Source organism: Branchiostoma floridae, chromosome 1, assembly GCF_000003815.2.
Source record: "Branchiostoma floridae strain S238N-H82 chromosome 1, Bfl_VNyyK, whole genome shotgun sequence".
In the NCBI taxonomy this organism is placed as follows: Eukaryota; Metazoa; Chordata; class Leptocardii; order Amphioxiformes; family Branchiostomatidae; genus Branchiostoma; species Branchiostoma floridae.
In genome coordinates this window covers 28,287,803-28,305,462 of record NC_049979.1, presented here as the reverse complement: position 1 = coordinate 28,305,462, position 17,660 = coordinate 28,287,803, and the positions used below count along the sequence as shown (strand labels likewise).

Here is a 17,660-nt window from a genome sequence, read left to right as displayed (position 1 = left end):
GGAGTATGGAGATACAGATGTGAACACTCATCACATTGTAAAAAAACAATACAAATGTACTATGTCGTCAGAGGTTACCCTCCGTCACAGAGCAACATTCTGAGAAACAACAAATTAAATTGGTGTGGCCTTTGAATAGAATCGAAATTGAAGTTTTGAGACGTTGACTGACCAGGAATGAGCAGAACATGCTGATGGCAGACATGAAGTGCCAGATGTCATGGTCGTCATAGAAACCCATCAGCACACAGGCCTTGTTGTCCAGTCGAGACTGGGCAGGCGTTTTCTGTGGGGAGAGAAAAAAAGATTTAAGAAATTGCGGTAAACTTCTATATTTACAATGTACATGTCCTTCGTAAAAGTACAGTGTTACCTACATGACGTAGTAGCTTGTATACTATTTATATGTATGTACATGTAAGTAGGTCGTGAGTTCGATCCCCGGCCGAGTCATACGAAAGACTTTAAAAATGGTACATGCTGCTTTCTCTGCTTAGCACTCAGCACTAATGAGGAAGAGTATGGAAGTTAAACACACATCACTACCAGCGGACCAGCCCCCTGCTGTAGTGGCTTGCACATGTGTGGCCCAAGGGCTACAGAAATGGAGATGGGCGCCACCCCTACGCATCCGTTACTGATGTACGGGCAACTTTAACTTTTTTTAACATGTATGTATGCGTGTAACGGTTTGTATGCATGTAACAGTATGTACATACTACACTGTACATGTATGTGACCCTGTGTACACTATGTGTGCAATGGTTTGCATCTTAAAGTTTACATGTAACGGTAACGGCATGTCATCATCATGCTATATTGTATAAATATATGTAACGGTATGTATGTATGTGTATGTATGTATATGTTAAGGTATTTATGCTATGGTATGCATGTCTATGTAACAGTAAGTTATGCAACAGAAGTATGTATGTGACTGTGTACATGTATGTCACAGTGTATAGAGAGAGAGATACATAGAGAGAGCACTAACAACCTCTAAAAAAACATACAGTCAAACCTGTATTAGGGGCCACCTCTACAGAGGGGCCACCTGTCCATAATGGCCACCTTTTGTCGGTCCCTTGGGTATTTTATCTACAAGTTGCCACCTCTATACAGAGGCCACCTGTCTATAGTGGCCAAATTTGTCTGGTCCCTTGAGTGGCCGCTATAGACAGGTTTGACTGTACTGTTCATGCAAATGTTTGCTGTCACATTCACTCAAATAGTTTCATTCATTCAGTTCCTTATCCATTCTTCCATCCATCCATTCATTCATCCATCAATCCAAACCATCCATTCATTCACACATTGATTACTTGATTCCTTCCTTGACATACCTCCCATGTAGTGACTCCCTTGAAGAAGAATGACAGTGCCAGTGTCCAGCAGATCAGTGTGATGATGATCAGCCCCACAGTCACCCACAGAATCCGCTCTCCACTCCGCAGCTACACACCAACAGGAAACAACATCTCAGAAAAACTTATTGTCGATAGTAGTAATTACCACATTTATGTCACACCTGTGCCGTGATAACGTTCAATTCAGTTGTTCCAGATTGGGAGATATTTGGGGTTATCACGTGGATTTCAACTTGTATCACAAGGGCTTACATAGAATGATTTAAAAAAATGCATATTAAGTATGCTGAGTGTATTGTGGCTGAAAATTCAAACATTGCTTTCAAAGATTGGAAATGATGTTGTGACTTTTTGTTGAAATACATGTCTGGCACATTTCACATTAAAAAGTGTGTTTTCTCTGGAGGGTAAGACATGAATAAAATATAACACAGTGTATGTATACAAAATGTATTCTACATCACATCGATGTAGGTTAGACAGCCAGGTAATAAGATACTGTAAATGCAGAAATGTTCGCGGTGGATTAATGTTCGCGGTTTTTGTGGTGACCACTTCACCGCAAACTTAAATCCACCGCAAACATTTTTCTATTATGGTATTAGACTGCAGTCTATGGTGTTACAGCGAAATTAAATCCACCGCGAAAAGTCCCCTTTCCCGCTACCGCGAAATTAAATCCCCGCGAACTTAAATACATTTACAGTACGCAAAAAAGTAGTTACTCAAGCAACTGGATATGGTTTTGGAAACGGTCAGACGTTTCGGATAGTGTCACTGACGAAGGATAGTGGATACTGTGGATAGTGGATAGTCTGACCCTTTTTGGCGTATTCTACATCACCTTCGGTCCCAGCCCTCCCAGATTCTAATGTTACGGTAATGCCAAGGCTTACGTCCATCTTTTTCTTAAGACTTACTGTTCAGTGTAGGATTAAAGTGTAGAATTGTAACAGCTACTACATACACTATTTAAATCTAATCCACTTAATACACAAACACATGCATGCATCGAAGAAGTACTGTGAGGGTCCAAAGACTAACCTTCATCACGATGTAGAATACAAAGTAGAGTAGGAAGTTAATGATGAAGATGGCCAACATGAACGAGGCAAAGTCATCCGGCTGGCCGACCGCACCAAACAATGCTCTGTGGTGACAAATATACAACAACAGCCTTCAGTTGTTAAAACAAGTTTAAAGAACTTGGACTGTTCAAAATGAGGTATTTGACAACATTTTGATCAAGGTGTACTGCAATGAATAATGCACTAGGCTAACATTTGCAAAAAATCTCTATGTAATATGTAATGTGCGTATGTACGTATGTACGAATGTATGTATATGTATGTATATATATATATACTTACAGCGACCAGTTGATGATGTTTCCAACAAGAAGTAGCACAAAACGATCCTGCAATGAGACAAATCATTCAATCAATAACAACAACAAAAACCTGATGACTTGTAACTGTAGGAATAGAGTATCCATGTACAGCATCATTTTTGAGCATATCAAATATCTATCCCACTGGTCTAATTGGGATTAATATTGGGATGTCCTCATGATCATAAGAATTCCCAGGGACACACCCCCAGTTTATTTCAGGTTGCACACCCTCAAGTCTAGTGACCATCTCTTCCAGGGAACATTTGAAGCAAAATTACTGAGTATGGGGTGAGAAGATTCAAGACTGAGTTTTGTTTTTTCCAACCTTTCTAATTTTAGTAATAAGAGGGGAGGAAAAAACATTAAAGTTTACTTTCATGTCAAAAATAAAAGTGCAAGTTTACTCACCCAGTACATCGGTTTGGAACACTGCAAACAATCTGTTCTGATCAGGAGGTACATGCGATGGAAAATCCCCATGTCTACAGGACAGAAATAACATATCATACATAACGTATCATATCATTCATGGCTAGAGTCAATCAATGCTTAGTGGAAAGTACCTAGTATTAAAATACTGGTTACTCTCTGACTGTGGTCACATTAGGCCATGTTGATTTGACTACAATGTATGTGGATGACATCGGAGCATGTATTGACTTTTGGCCATAGATTGCAATAAAATATTGCAATATGGATATGGATACATAGAATTTAATAGTCAATTCCAAGGTCACAGAAGATGTGAAAAAAATGACGAATCTATTATTTGGTATACCATATCTGTCTTTGGTTCAACGTTCCTGATCACATAGATTTTATGATGTAGACAATTATTTTGGCCCAAGGTTGTTTTTTTTCATGCTTGCATCAGTTTTGGGGTTCCAAGAGAATGTCATCTAACGCTAGTTCACCTTTATCCGTAGGGTCACCTTTATCCGTTCCTTTTAAGAACAATGTATTTAGGGGTATTCAGTCGACAGATGGTGGTTTCAAACTGCAATATATTGAAAATATGACAATTTGAAACTACCGTCCATCGACTTGATATCCTTGGATACCCTGTTTAGCAGCACAACGGATATACATTGTAGGCTACCCCGCGGATAAAGGTGAACTAACGTTATATCTTACTTTAAGTTAGTTGAATTGACATGTTCATAACTTGTGCAAAAAGGTTCATCAAACATTAACTACAACAACAACAAAAGTCAAAATATGGGAAAGTGATTTTAAACAAAACGTCTTTGAAACAAAACTAAAGAAAAAAAGTGTTCCTGTCCTACCTAGTCTCCACCTGCCCATGTAGTACACCTGTGCAGTAAGGGCCAGGATAGCCAGCACATAGACAACAGTGAAGATGGCCCAGAAGTAAGGAGTGCCAAACACCTGAACACATGGATGGGGATGAAACAGTGGAGTTTTACACACCATACAGTGCATGTACAACACCAACAACTACAAATCTACACCAGTCCTAAAGGTTCGAGTTAACAGATTTATAGAAAATCCTAATCATCTAACAAATGTGGGTATTTAAATGACATTAATCTCTAATTGCCCAATAGGCTTGGTGACCAATCAGAGAACTGGAGAACCATACAGTCTTCATAACTTTTCAGATTACAGTTATGATGCGTTTTTATATCGTCTATTTTTTCTAACTGATATTTCGGGTGTTATTATCATCGGGTTGGCCGATTCTCACTCTCTCTTCGCAGGGGCTGAATTGCCAGAAGCTGACAATGGGTGGGACTAAATTGCGAGGGTCTGGAGCGAGCTGCCATTTGGCGCTAACTCAGGTGACCTCAATACAACAGTAAATGCCCCATGTGCAGCCATAGGACTGTAGGTTTGGAACCACTCACAAAAGGAAGGACCCCTACCAGGGCTCGAAATTCATTTTTGGGATTAGGTGCACTGGTGCACCCAGCTTAAGAAATTGGGTGCACACAAAAAAATTTGGGTGCACCACTTAAATTTAAGCAATAACCTAATAATAAAACTTAGTTACAAGCTATCAAATCTTAAACAAGTACCATGAGAGACATTTTTAATATCTTTCTAACTTAGATGTCAAGAATATGAGGTTTACTAGTAAGAAGCTCCATCTTAAGATTGGAATTCCGTTTTTCCCATTTTGAAATGTGCTAATATTTTCAATATAAAAGCACTTGGTGCAAAGTCTTTACATATGATTGACAAGTATGATGCACAGTTGTGAAATATGATAATAACTTTCATGAATATTCATTTTGAAAATTTTCTTCCTGCAGGAATTCCTGCAGGAATTCCTGCAGGAAGCGTTTTTCCTGCAGGAATTCCTGCAGGAAAACATTTTCCTGCAGGAATGCTGCAGGCATTCCTGCAGAAATTCCTGCAGGAGAAAGATAAATTCCTGCAGGAAGAATGTTTCCTGCAGGAATTTCTGCAGGAATGGCCTTATAATTCATATCTAAATCAATGACACTAAGATAGGAGTGCTACACACCGGCTAAAAAGTATGCAACAAACGTTTTAGTAGTAGTTTCTCCTATTCATGCAACTTTTTCAACATACACATTTACATTTTGTACTACAGTTAAATGTAGAGTATAATCACACCCCGCGCAACATTTCTACCCCCAGTTTAACCTGTATGACCTCACAAGCGCCATGCTCTTGTTGACTGTTGACGCATCAAAAGCCAGCCAATTTCTCAACAGTTATCATATATAATATCAATGTCACTAAATCCTTCAAAATTATGAGGTAGTCCGGCAACATTTTGGAAGCACGACGTGTGCCCGACTCGGGGTTGTCGTGGTCGCAAGTTTGAGTTTAATCCGATTAAATGTGAACGCATTTTTTTAATCCAACAGAAAGCTTTAATCGGATTCCTCATTTAACTCACTTGTATTTTTGCCTTGCCGCCAGGCAAGGCTTTACGCCAGCTTTTTTCCATGGATCAATGGACGGACCTTTTAACCCAGCCCTTCCAAAGCCCCTTCCAAAGGCCCTTCTTTCCTTGCCGAGTTTCATGGCTTAGTTAGACAATAGTACATTCCAGGCGAGTATTAAAACGCTCTTCTAGACGCATGTTACTGTATGTGGTCCAGCGTAATAAATCTACGCTTTAACTCACCATGTTTATATAAATATATATCACAAATTGCATCAGAAGGAACTTAGTTTGTAATAAAAAATAATGCATATTCATTGTGGGTCAAAAAGTTTTACAAAACCTGTTTAATGTGCCAATAATTCATCTGACATAAATTATGATAATGAGGGGGGAGGGGGCGACATGTGGAACTCGGGATTTTTAAGCGTAGAATCTAGTCTATCTTACCAAAATAACATAAAATACGCGGCAAGGCACAGCTTTTTTAAAAAGATTTCTTGTTTCATTTGAATGGGGTCCAAGTTGCCCATGACATGTTCAACAGTTGTGCCGACAGCGCCATTATGGCTGTTCACACATGGGTGTTTTCATCAAATGAAAACTGCTCTATTCGAATGCTCCTTCCATGCATGCAATGATATCTTGTAAATGCAGTACCAAGTTGAACGTGGCAAAGAATGAAAGCTCCTTGGTCAGCAACTTGAGATTTGTTTGATCTGGTTGGTCATATTTTGACCATCATAAGATTAACACTTGAATTTTTGTTCCAGAGAATATTTCATAAAGTTTAAAATTGGGCCTAAGAAAGCCAGGGGCTTGCTTCCTCTTGTTGAAAATTCAAGTAAGTATGCGCTATTGTAATGCGGGTTCAAAGTAAGGTCAGCTGTTGTTCTATAGATATGCAAAGGATGCTGGTGTCCAATTATCAATTATCAAGGACTAATTATTCCCCAGGTCCAAACATCCTGGCTACCTGTGGTGCTGAGAACCTAAGGCCTTCAGAAAGAATCCTGGAACTTGGGGGTACACTATTACAAGAAATTACAGACTGAAGAATTACAGAATTTCAGAAACCTAAGTTCACTTTTACACTAATCTATTTAAATATGAAATGGTTAAACCTAAAGGGTAAATCAAGGTTGTCTTTGTCAATTTAGGGGTAAACTATGAATAATTTTTCTTGAAGTTTTGGAAAATTTGATGGTAATTGTGGACTCCACTTATAATAAGGTAATAAATAGACTGCTCAAACCAAGGAGGTTTAATATAGGCATCTGAAGTCAGCACCACTGTGCCTAATTTCCAATCCAGCTGTGCCTTGCTCAATTTGCCCTTCAAGCTGCGTTACATTAAACAACTGCTCGCTATCAGACCCCCTTCTGTCAGTAATGGCCATGGTAAAATCAGACCCGAGCGCTCGAAAATAAAAGCTGGAAGTCTGCTGCTTCTAGTTGGGGGGGCTACTTTCAAAGTTGGTCATTTGGTCGTTTGATACCACTGTTGCACAGTGACTATGACTGCTTCCCAAAAAACCTGGTGCAGGATGAAGACCCAAAAAAAGTTTGCTTTTGCCCATCTAGTGTAACAGTGGGTTCTAGTAGTTCCTACCGTCCTTGCTAAGGAGCTCTGAGCTTTTGTGGCGACAGCAGTAGCGTACTGGATTTGTGATCCGGCTGCTGGTTTGAATCCTGGGAGTTGGGATGCTGTTTTTTCTGTTCTACTCGCCCCTCTGGTTGTTTCACCGGTTGCCACACCAGATATCGAACCCTTTCTTGAGTGACAGATAAAGCTCCTTGGTTAATAACAAAGGACACAAAATACCAAGAACCTCCTTGGAAATACTAAGGTGCTAGCCTGTAGCCTCCTTGACCGGCATCTCTGGGAAGCTTGGCGATTTTTTTTTTTGGGGGGGGGGGGGTTGCGGTTGGGGGGTGTCGATTCGCGATTTTTAACCGGGAATATTGCGGGAAAGGAATATATGCCGGGAAAGGCATATACACCGGTAAGCTTGTACGGGCTAGACGAGTTCGGCTTTTTTTCGGGCGCCCCCCCCCCACCCCCCAACCCACCAAAAAAAAATCGCCAAGCTTCCAAGAAAGACAGGGGAAGGAGGCTACTAAGCCTAAGGGGCATGCAAATATGACTTTCAAGCCCTGTGATGCAAAAAAAAAACAAGACAGTTTTAAACAGTTTGGATTTTGCCTTATGATGCAAACTGGGACCAAGGCTAAAACCAGTTCAGTTCAAAAAAAGGGATGCATGGGAATGTGACCTTTCCCACTGACACAGAAGAGGGTCTGCATGGGGGGTTCTTGGTAACGCTTAACGGTGAATTCAGGAGGCCCGGTAATGCTTAACGGTAAATTCAAAAGGTCCGGTAACGCTTAACGGTAAATTCAGGAGGGGTTACAAAGCATGACAGTAAACATTGACGTTCGTTCCTCTTTGTACGGCGCTAAACTAGGTTACCTCGATGGTTGAAAATATCAGACTAATGGCATTGTGAGAAGGAAAAGGTGCCCAGAGCCCGGAGGAATGACAGGGACAATGCCTGCTGTGTCTATGACGTTTGCTTCCCTGGGTCAGTGCTCCCACCAGAGGCGGCAACAGCAAGTTTCTTGTGGGCTGGGGGAGACTATTGCTGACAAAATTTTCAGCACATGGAGCGCCGAAGGCGCAACGCATCGTATGGGGGTAGGGGGGTATGCTCCCTGGGAAATTTTTTAAAATCATGGCCCTCTGAAATGCTATTTCCTGCATTTTCCGGCAAATTTTGCTGACAGAATAATGAAATTTTCATCAAAATTACACATGGTTGTAGCAATTGACCTCCGGCCTCCGACATATTTTTACCATTTCAAGCTCGGACGGCACGAGAAATTGCCAGACAAGTCCGGGGAAATTTAAAAGTCTGGACCGTCTGAAACGCCATTTACTGCATTTTGAAGGACAAATTTTGCTGGCCAACGAAGGTAAATCAAATGACATTTTATTAAAGAGAAAATTTTTTGGGCCAACGCCCCTGAAACATGTTTTCGCCAGGTCGTCGTGAGCACCAAAGCCGCAAGCCGTTGCAAGGGAGGTCTGGAGAAACCTCATTTTCTGCATTCGATGAGAAAATTTTGACGGAAACTATGCTAAGTTGGACACTGAAATCTGTATGAGTGAAAAGGTTTTTTGGGAGGGGGAGGGGCGACGCTTCCGCAACATATTTTTACCCGAAGCGGCCGGGAGGCTCAGAGAAATTTAGAAATCTGGACCCTTTGAAACACCATTTCCTGCATTTTCAGGGGCTCTACCTGGCATTTGACTTCGTGGGTATAACTTGTTACGAAGAATTTCTTGGTAATGCTTAACGGTGAATTCGGGATAACAAGTAACGATTAACGTGGAATTAAAACGACCAATACGCTTCACGAAAAATATACCGATAACGCTTAACGGTGAATTAGAGTGGGTCGGTAACGATTAACGGTAAATTAAAATGGCTCGTAACACTTAACGGAAAAAGGCATGCAGGCCCTCACAGAAGTGCAACGTCCTTCACAACCTTACACTTCTGAAACACAAGAGAAAAATTTGTGCCTGGCTCCCAGGATTTTAACCTGGGCCCGCCAGCTCATGAACCCAACACATTTACCAATCAAGCTAAAAGTTGACAGAACAGACTAATTAGACTAGTCAGTTGGTGTCCTCCGAACCCTACTGTGTCATTTGCACTGTGCTTCTTTGTCTATCATGATCAGAATCTCCAAGCGGATCTTGCAGGCTGACAATACTATCTTATGCAACCGTAAGAAGCTTCATTCTTTCATGGCCTTTCAAGTGCCTTCAAACACATCCTGTTTCAAAAAAATTTTTGATTCAGAAACATGGCCTAAATATAAGATTATTATCTAAAAACTTTTATTTTCCTGGGTGACGCCACAAAGTATGACGTCACATACCTGAATGTAACCTGGATCCAAGCTTCAATGGTATATATATTATATATGTAAAGTGAGAGGTTGGCTAAAGTGCAATGCAGAGCACTACCTAATTTACCATTTTTCTGAATTCTAAGATTTCCATTAGTTGGCAGTTCAAAACAAAAGTGTTGAGCCAGATCAAGGAGGTTGAAAGAGGGCCAGATCAAGTTGGTGAGATCAAGGAGCTTTTATTACTCCTTAATTTGCCGATCTGGTTTAACCATTCGAATCCTGTAATCTATCCCAGAAGTGAATTTTCAGGTTTCTGCAATTTTGAAGTTCTTCTAGTTCTAATCTGGCTCAAAAGCAGTTCAGTATAGAAATATCTCAGCAAGAAGCATTTAAACCTCCTTGATCTCAGGGAGGTGTTCTGAATCTTTCCATCCAGTGCTTTGGGACAGTCCCTGTGGGACTTGCTAATTCAACTTGCTAATTGGGAAGCATGCCTTAACAATAACTGACCTCCTTTGAACCTGCATAACAATGTGCCTAATTACCAAAAAGAGGAAAGTGAGTGCCTTATATACAGGCCCATGTAATAGGATTTGGAAACTACAAATAATCTCTGGAACAAACTTTTGCCTGATGTTTCTATATAATGAATCAATGACCTTGATTGTACATTTGTGCTCAAACAAGCTAAGTACAGGTTGTTACGAGCGCTAGTGAAATACAATTTTGATTAAAAAAAAGGTATCTTATCACCTCTACAAATACTAATAGTAATACATTCCAGTATTTACAAGTTCAACTTCTTCTCACCTCTTAAAACAGTTATAAATATTAAGTACAGATGGAATCAATAATGTATGGTTGATCTAATTGCATGAGAAATATGAATTTTTTTCCGTGGTATTCAAGTATTGGAAATAGGGAACATATCTTGTATATTTTCAAAGAGGACGTTTCTTTTGTTGTTGTATAAAGTACAGTAAACACTAAAGTGACACTCATCCTCTATCTTATTCAAGTTACAGTATTGGCAAATTCTTTGTTCCAGAGGAATGTGGTTATGTCGGCCTTCTGGCTTATAATGAACCATACTGGTAAACAGCTTCATAGCGGGCTTCAAGTTTATTAATAGTCAAAAAGATAATGGTTCTTTGGACCAGATAAAGCCCAGGTTATCAATAAGTTTGGTTATCAAAAAGTTTGTTGTTATTTTGTGGGCCTTTCTGCTTTTCAACGCCTGGCTCTATAGTACAAAAATTGCTTGTATTTGCAAGATACTCCAGGACCCCAAATTTTACATATCAATACCCTCCGTGTTGGCAAACTTTCCTGGTTGATTTTGAAGAGTAGAAGGCCTGTGGTATATATTTTGATGTGATACTGATAGCCATTCTGGAATGGTAGCTTTATTCTGGCTATCAGCCTTCAAACCCATCATCAGGAACTTTTTGTCTGAAACCAAGATAAAAGCTCCTTGCTTAAACAAGATAATCTCCAAGCAGATCTTGCTGTGGCAAATGGGAAGGAGTTTAGCCGGCAGAGGAGTTATTGGCCACAGCGAAGATCTGCTGCAGAACGCACCGGTCAAAGGCAGCGGGAGGAGCGATCTTTTCAGAAACGTGTTTCTGCTCCTCCTAGTATCCACTTACCTCCAACGTGCAAATTGGCTAAATTTGGCCAGGATTATCGTTTTACAACCCTTCCGAGCCAGTATCTGGGACAAACGCGGCGAGCCGCGCCAGTTCACAGCGGGGGCTTCCCCCCCGAAACCGCTGGAGCAGACTGCATCACAGCGCACCAAGACAACGTATCGACATATGAAATTATCAGTTGTACTTGTACACAAATAACAAGTTATTATCTAGTTGTTACTTGTATATATTTTACAATAAAAGCTGCTCTAAACACTTCCTGTATCATTTTTTCATGTCTGCAACTTCAAATCTTTACCGATCATATACGCTTGGATTTGGTTCAAAGACCCACGCTCGTCACATTTGACGGACAGACATCGGCGTGTAAAAACGTAGACAGAACTTGAAATTTTGGAAAGGTATCCACATAAATCAGCACGTGCATTTTCAGCAAAGCCGATTTGAATTATTTCTAACGGCGTCCGGTGCATTCTCAGGCAAACAAACGGGCGCCGTGGCTTCATGAAACGTTGGGGGAAATCGACGTCAGCGCCCCCCTCCCCACTGCACTTGCGTCCTGTCGCATCGTGCTGACGCGTTTTGCTGTTGTTTTCCTCCAGTACGTAGTAAGTTATTGACGCGTTATTGACACCAAAGAAGCAAAGAAATCCCCAGATGTCACAGAAAACACAATGAACTCTTACAGCCGACCCGTGACGGGATCCCTGGCCCCGCACGCCCGGGGCAATTCGCACCTTCTTCCTAACGCAGTTTAATTGCCTGATAATTGCCTTTGACCGGTGCGTTCTGCAGCAGATCTTCGCTGTGGCCAATAACTCCTCTGCCGGCTAAACTCCTTCCCATTTGCCACAGCAAGATCTGCTTGGAGATTAAAACAAGAGACCTAAGGTCGCCAAGACAAGAGTAAAAGATTACCAATTGAAAGGCAAATAGTAAAGACTAAAAATTATATCTATTCCAAGGTTGCTGTAAAACCTAGGTTAGGTCAGTGAGATCAGAGAATTCTAAACTCCTTGGTGATCTACAAGGTAGTTAAACCTCTTTGGGTAAACTTTAGTCTTCTATGCAGTGTTAAATACTGACCTGTTCTATACACCAGTGGAGGCACTGAATAAGGCAGCTACCATTCACTTCAGTCTCTAATTACCTGTCATTATAAATCAATGCACGCATTGTTGTTGCTGGCTTTAAACACCTTCATGTAGGTGCAAAGGAGATTATATAATGACTTCTCTAAAGATAGGTGAGAAAGGGGAGGGGAGGTGATAATATCACACTCTTGTGATAAAAAGGCCTTTGTCCCAATCTCAAGGATTTTAGACAATTAGAGCATGTAAAGAGTTCCAGATGAGGACAGGGTGTTGTTCTGATTGATCAATGTTCTGTGATCTGATCTGATCTGGTGACGGTTGATTATTATTAGAACTAGGTATCAAAAACCTAATAAATAAGATTCATTTAGCACCAGTGTTTAATGAATTTCTAGGTGTCCACGCACCCGGCTCGGGACACTTCTAATATTGTGTTACAGTGTCATAACCAACATAAAATATGACTGGGTGAATGCCACCTGGCTATATGCTAATACTATTAGCATATAGCCAGGTGGCATTCACCAGTAATAGAGGATCAATGTTTTACCCTGAGGGGTGCATCATGAGATAAAGCCGCCAGTGGTTGGTTTCTATAACCCAAACACCAGCTATCAGCATGGCAAACAAGGCGGTTCATGTCATCTACTTTTCCACCAACTGAATGTATTATTTGATTTACTACAGTTTAGAATTCAGTAAATAGTTACTGGAAGTTCCGAAAATAATTTCATCAGGTTGGCACTGATAATAGGATAAAGGTTTTTACACAACATGTAACTAAAAGTACTGTACTTTCATTGTACAGTACTTTTCTTATGGACTCCAATGATTATCCTATTAGGGCACCCTACCCTTACAGTACATGTGCAATTTACAACAATTGAATTTATACTTTTAAGGGAAGCTTAGGCCTGTCATGAAATTTATGAATTTTGTGTTTATGTTCCTGACTTGCACCTATATGTACAATCAAATTGGCTTAGATACTAATAAACCCTAAGTGGTGATGTTAAAGAATTAAAGAAAAAAATGAAAGAAGTAACCATGCCCAAGCAGGTTGTCTACATCAATGGTCAATTCTCAGAACCTCTGGGACTTGAATGTGGAGTACCACAGGGCAGTTGCTTAGGTCCATTGTTATTTACCCTTTATACTAATGACCTTCCGTTGACTGTATCACAATGTTCGACAGAAATGTATGCTGATGATACTTCACTGTACAAGGCAGCCAAGTCAGTCAGTGCTATTGTGGCAGCTTTGCAACCTGATCTTATAGAATTGTCTAACTGGGTTAGTGTCAATCGACTAGTTATGAATGTACTGAAAACAAAATGTATGCTATTTGGCACTGCTCGCAAGCTTGCTCTGTTACCCGATAAATCTTTGAACCTTGTAATCGGCTCTGAGAAAGTTGAACAAGTAATCGAAGCAGTCCTATTGGGCTTACATATGGACCCGTCACTAACTTGGAATCTTCATACCAAATATCTTGTAACAAAACTCTCAGGAAACTTAGCCTATGTTAGAAGATATGCTTGTTATATACTTGATGATGTGTGTAAACTGGTACTTCAAGCCCTGGTGCTATCAGTAGTACAGTATTGTTCACCACTGCTAGCCAGCATGTCAGATTCGAATATGAGAAAACTGCAGATAGTACAAAATAGAGCGTGTAGACTGTTATTAAAATGTACATCGGACACATCTGTTAGGCGGATGCATCTTGAGCTTGGTTGGCCTACAGTGAGAAAGAGATTCTCTTTAAGTACTCTGATAATGTTCTTTAAAGTCCTCACTAGCCACGAACCACAAAATGTGTACAATTCCTTCATACCAGTTAATTCATCCCACATGTATAATACTAGATTTTCTGTATCCAACAACTTCAGACTACCCAAACCTAAAACAAACAGTGGAAAACGTACCTTCCTGTACCGAGCAATTATGCTCTGGAACTCATTGCCATCTAACATTAAGTCACTGTATACACTGTCCAGTTTTAAGCAAGCTATCTCAAACATTGTCAACTAGACCTCTGACCCCTAGACACTGTGCTCTATTGTAAATACTCTGTGATTGTTGTATTTTTAAAAATGTATGTATTCATGTTGATTGTAATGTTGATTCATGTTGATTGAACCTTGGAAGATTAGCCCGTAAGGGCTAAAAGGTTTCTTAATAAACAACAATAAACAACAACAACTTCTGTACTTCTGAAAAATATGAGTAGCCACTGAAGGAAATGCATTTTCTTGAAGTGAAGTTCATTCATAGGTCAGTTATTTCTAATGCCAGGCATCTCCAGCAACAGTCAATAAAACTAGGAAAACGAAACAATAAAAAATGCCTCCATTATATATCTGTTTTATATACATAGTTAAAGTCAAGTCTGAAACATCTAATGAAATCTAATGCATTGTTTAACAGTTTCAAAACAAAATTAAATGCATAAAGAACGCTTCCTGTCATTGTCAAGGCCATTCCTGCAGAAATTCCTGCAGAAAACATTCTTCCTGCAGGAATTTACCTTTCTCCTGCAGGAATTCCTGCAGGAATACCTGCAGCATTCCTGCAGGAAAATGTTTTCCTGCAGGAATTCCTGCAGGAAAAACGCTTCCTGCAGGAATTCCTGCAGGAATTCCTGCAGGAAGAAAATTTTCAAAATGAATACTCATGAAAGTTATTATCATATTTCACAACTGTACATCATACTTGTCAATCATATGTAAAGACTTTGCACCAAGTGCTTTTATATTGAAAATATTAGCACATTTCAAAATGGGAAAAACGGAATTCCAATCTTAAGATGGAGCTTCTTTTAAGTGTACTTTGATATCTTTACATACACATGTACATAAGCCTAAGAAAATATTTGGGTGCACCCTGTGCACCCACAGAAAATAATTGGGTGCACAGCTCCAATTTTGGGTGCACCTGGGTGTACCCAGTATTTCGAGCCCTGCCTACTGTTTTGTGTGATGGATTCTTACACATGCTTGAGGTGTGGCTCTCCTAAAACATGGGACCTCCATTTAACATTCTACCTCAGAGTACTCATTTCAAAACTGTGTACTGTGGAGTTATAAACTTAAGAATAATATAAAAATCACCTTTGGAATATCACCATGCATCATGTGCAATGACTATAGTTTACTTACCACTCCAATCACAGCGACAAAGATAACGATGGCCAAGCTGGCATACGCTGCGTAGGCATTGGCGTTGATGTCAGGATGTCGTGTCTGGTAGAGCTTCAGCATGCCCAGTCCCCCAATGATGTACATGAAGGAAGTGTCTGGGAGATACATAATAGTATGTATAAACAACCATGTTAGGTCAGGCAACACCTACAATGTATTAATTGATTATTACATTCTTTATCAGTATGTCCAAAGAATTGTACCCAAGTTGAAGAAACAAACAGCAGCCCCATTTTCAGAGGCACATATCACAAGCAAAAGAAAGCCAGATCCACATACATTTTTTTAGCCAAATGAGTAAAAACGTGTTCAAACTTTAAGTTGGGAATGCACATTTTGTAGCATTAACCATCTTACATTCTGTTAGAAATTTTGGTACCAGGAACCAAAATATTGAGGAGTTGGTAAATTACATAATGAGAAAATAAAACTTTTCTCCAACTCATTGTGTTGAACCAATGCTGACGTCACACATGCGGTAAAATCATGTGTCTACAGCACTTGAGTCAGATAGCTGAAGAAGACCGAGCTCGAGAGATTTGAAAAAATTGCTTAATGTGTTGGATTGGACAAAAGTTTAATTCTCTCATTAAGCAATAAAGTAATAACCAGTAAGTTTTCCTTACCAAACTGGAAGTTGGAGTAGTTTGGACAGACGTGATAGCATCCACTCATTACCCCTTCCATCACTAGAGCAATGCCTGAAATAAACAACAGGTGTTCTGTGTTCGTGTGGAACATCTAACTCAGTCTGCAAAACGTGTGGTCTTACAAATGCAGAGCACGCTCGGACCTAGCAAGCGGGGCAATTTTTCATCTTATTCAGAATCTATTTTTTCAATCTATCTACATGTATCAATTATACCCATATATTACACCCATAATACGCAATCCTGAACTGTTGTCCATGAATTATGGCAACTTTAGCCAACACCAACAATCATTCGTGCCTCGTACATTGTAACTACTGCATGTATTGTCCAATTCTAACTCTTTCTAAGTTCTGCATAGCATATTGAGATTTTATGACTGTATACATCTCTGGATACTGTTGTGTGTTGTGCTTTTAAGATGATACAGCAAAATGTATCTGATTTTCTGAAGTGCAGTATTTGACGCATTAAAATGTCTTGATTAATGAGTGCAGCACTGATAATGTCAACATGTTTTATGTGACTTTGTTGTGACATGCAAGTTAAACTGAAAGCTATAAATTTGGATGTTCATCTGCACTCAACAAACATTTCCGGCAAGTTGCAAGTTGCAGGAAGCATATGAGTCCTGCATATCAACATGACAACAAGTGTAGAGACTGAACCTTATACATTTATTGCAATATGACAAAGATACTCCTCTTACCGATAGCATAGAAGAGACCAAAGTGTTTGGGGATGCCATAATCCTGCAATGAAAAATAAACACCTATAAGTCAATAAACATCAAAACTGGAAAACAAACATGTCATTAAATGCTAAAAAACCCCATGGTACCGAAATCAAAAACAGCTCTAAAACTTACAATGGCATATCTGTCCCCTGCATCCACCTTCTTCTGATGAGTGTAGTCCCTGTGAAAGATGAACAGTATCTTGGCTCACATTCTCACTACAAAAATTGTGCACAATGATGTGTAAATTGAACACAGATCTGACTGCACACTATCATTCAATGTTGAGCGCATATTTATTAAGAAGTGCAAGATATCCAGAGGATAGATACGGTTAGACAGTTGATCACGCCAGCACTGCATGAAAGTGACTACGGTATTCTGTCTGATTGTAGCACCCTTGCCGAGTCACTAATAGGTGATTTCCAAGCTGACTATCCATAAAGGCAGCACGGTTTCTAATCCTGTACATCATGTGACTTATGATAGCACTATAATTGCAAGCTCAAACTGGCGTGAACATTTCCTCCCTACCATCAAATTAAATCTCTGCAAACTTACAGAAATGTAAATGCATCAACAGTATTCGGGTTGTAGAAAGATGGTGGTAAGAATCAGATTAAGTAAATAAAATTACACACGATTTATCAATAAGTATTGAGATACAATCCGAACTTAATAAATTGACAATACATGTACATGTAGTAGGGGCATGAGGGGATTTTATCGATCAGTTGCTTGTATTTAACTGGACAAAAATG

At 39.8% G+C, this 17,660-nt stretch overlaps 1 protein-coding gene across 12 annotated transcripts in view; it reads right to left on the bottom strand.

Annotated features, from left to right (window-relative positions):
• The window catches only part of LOC118413460 (SID1 transmembrane family member 1-like), a 49,283-nt gene that overhangs the window by 4,839 nt on the left and 26,784 nt on the right, over window positions 1–17,660 (bottom strand). For all 12 annotated transcript variants that reach the window (XM_035816876.1, XM_035816929.1, XM_035816885.1 and 9 more), the window contains 10 exons: window positions 17,032–17,080; window positions 16,873–16,915; window positions 16,140–16,214; window positions 15,472–15,608; window positions 4,047–4,149; window positions 3,169–3,242; window positions 2,738–2,784; window positions 2,412–2,517; window positions 1,344–1,454; window positions 173–286 (listed from right to left, as the gene is read on the bottom strand). In XM_035816876.1, the coding sequence (XP_035672769.1) occupies window positions 173–286; window positions 1,344–1,454; window positions 2,412–2,517; window positions 2,738–2,784; window positions 3,169–3,242; window positions 4,047–4,149; window positions 15,472–15,608; window positions 16,140–16,214; window positions 16,873–16,915; window positions 17,032–17,080 (859 nt within the window). The remainder of the gene's footprint in view (window positions 1–172; window positions 287–1,343; window positions 1,455–2,411; window positions 2,518–2,737; window positions 2,785–3,168; window positions 3,243–4,046; window positions 4,150–15,471; window positions 15,609–16,139; window positions 16,215–16,872; window positions 16,916–17,031; window positions 17,081–17,660) is intronic.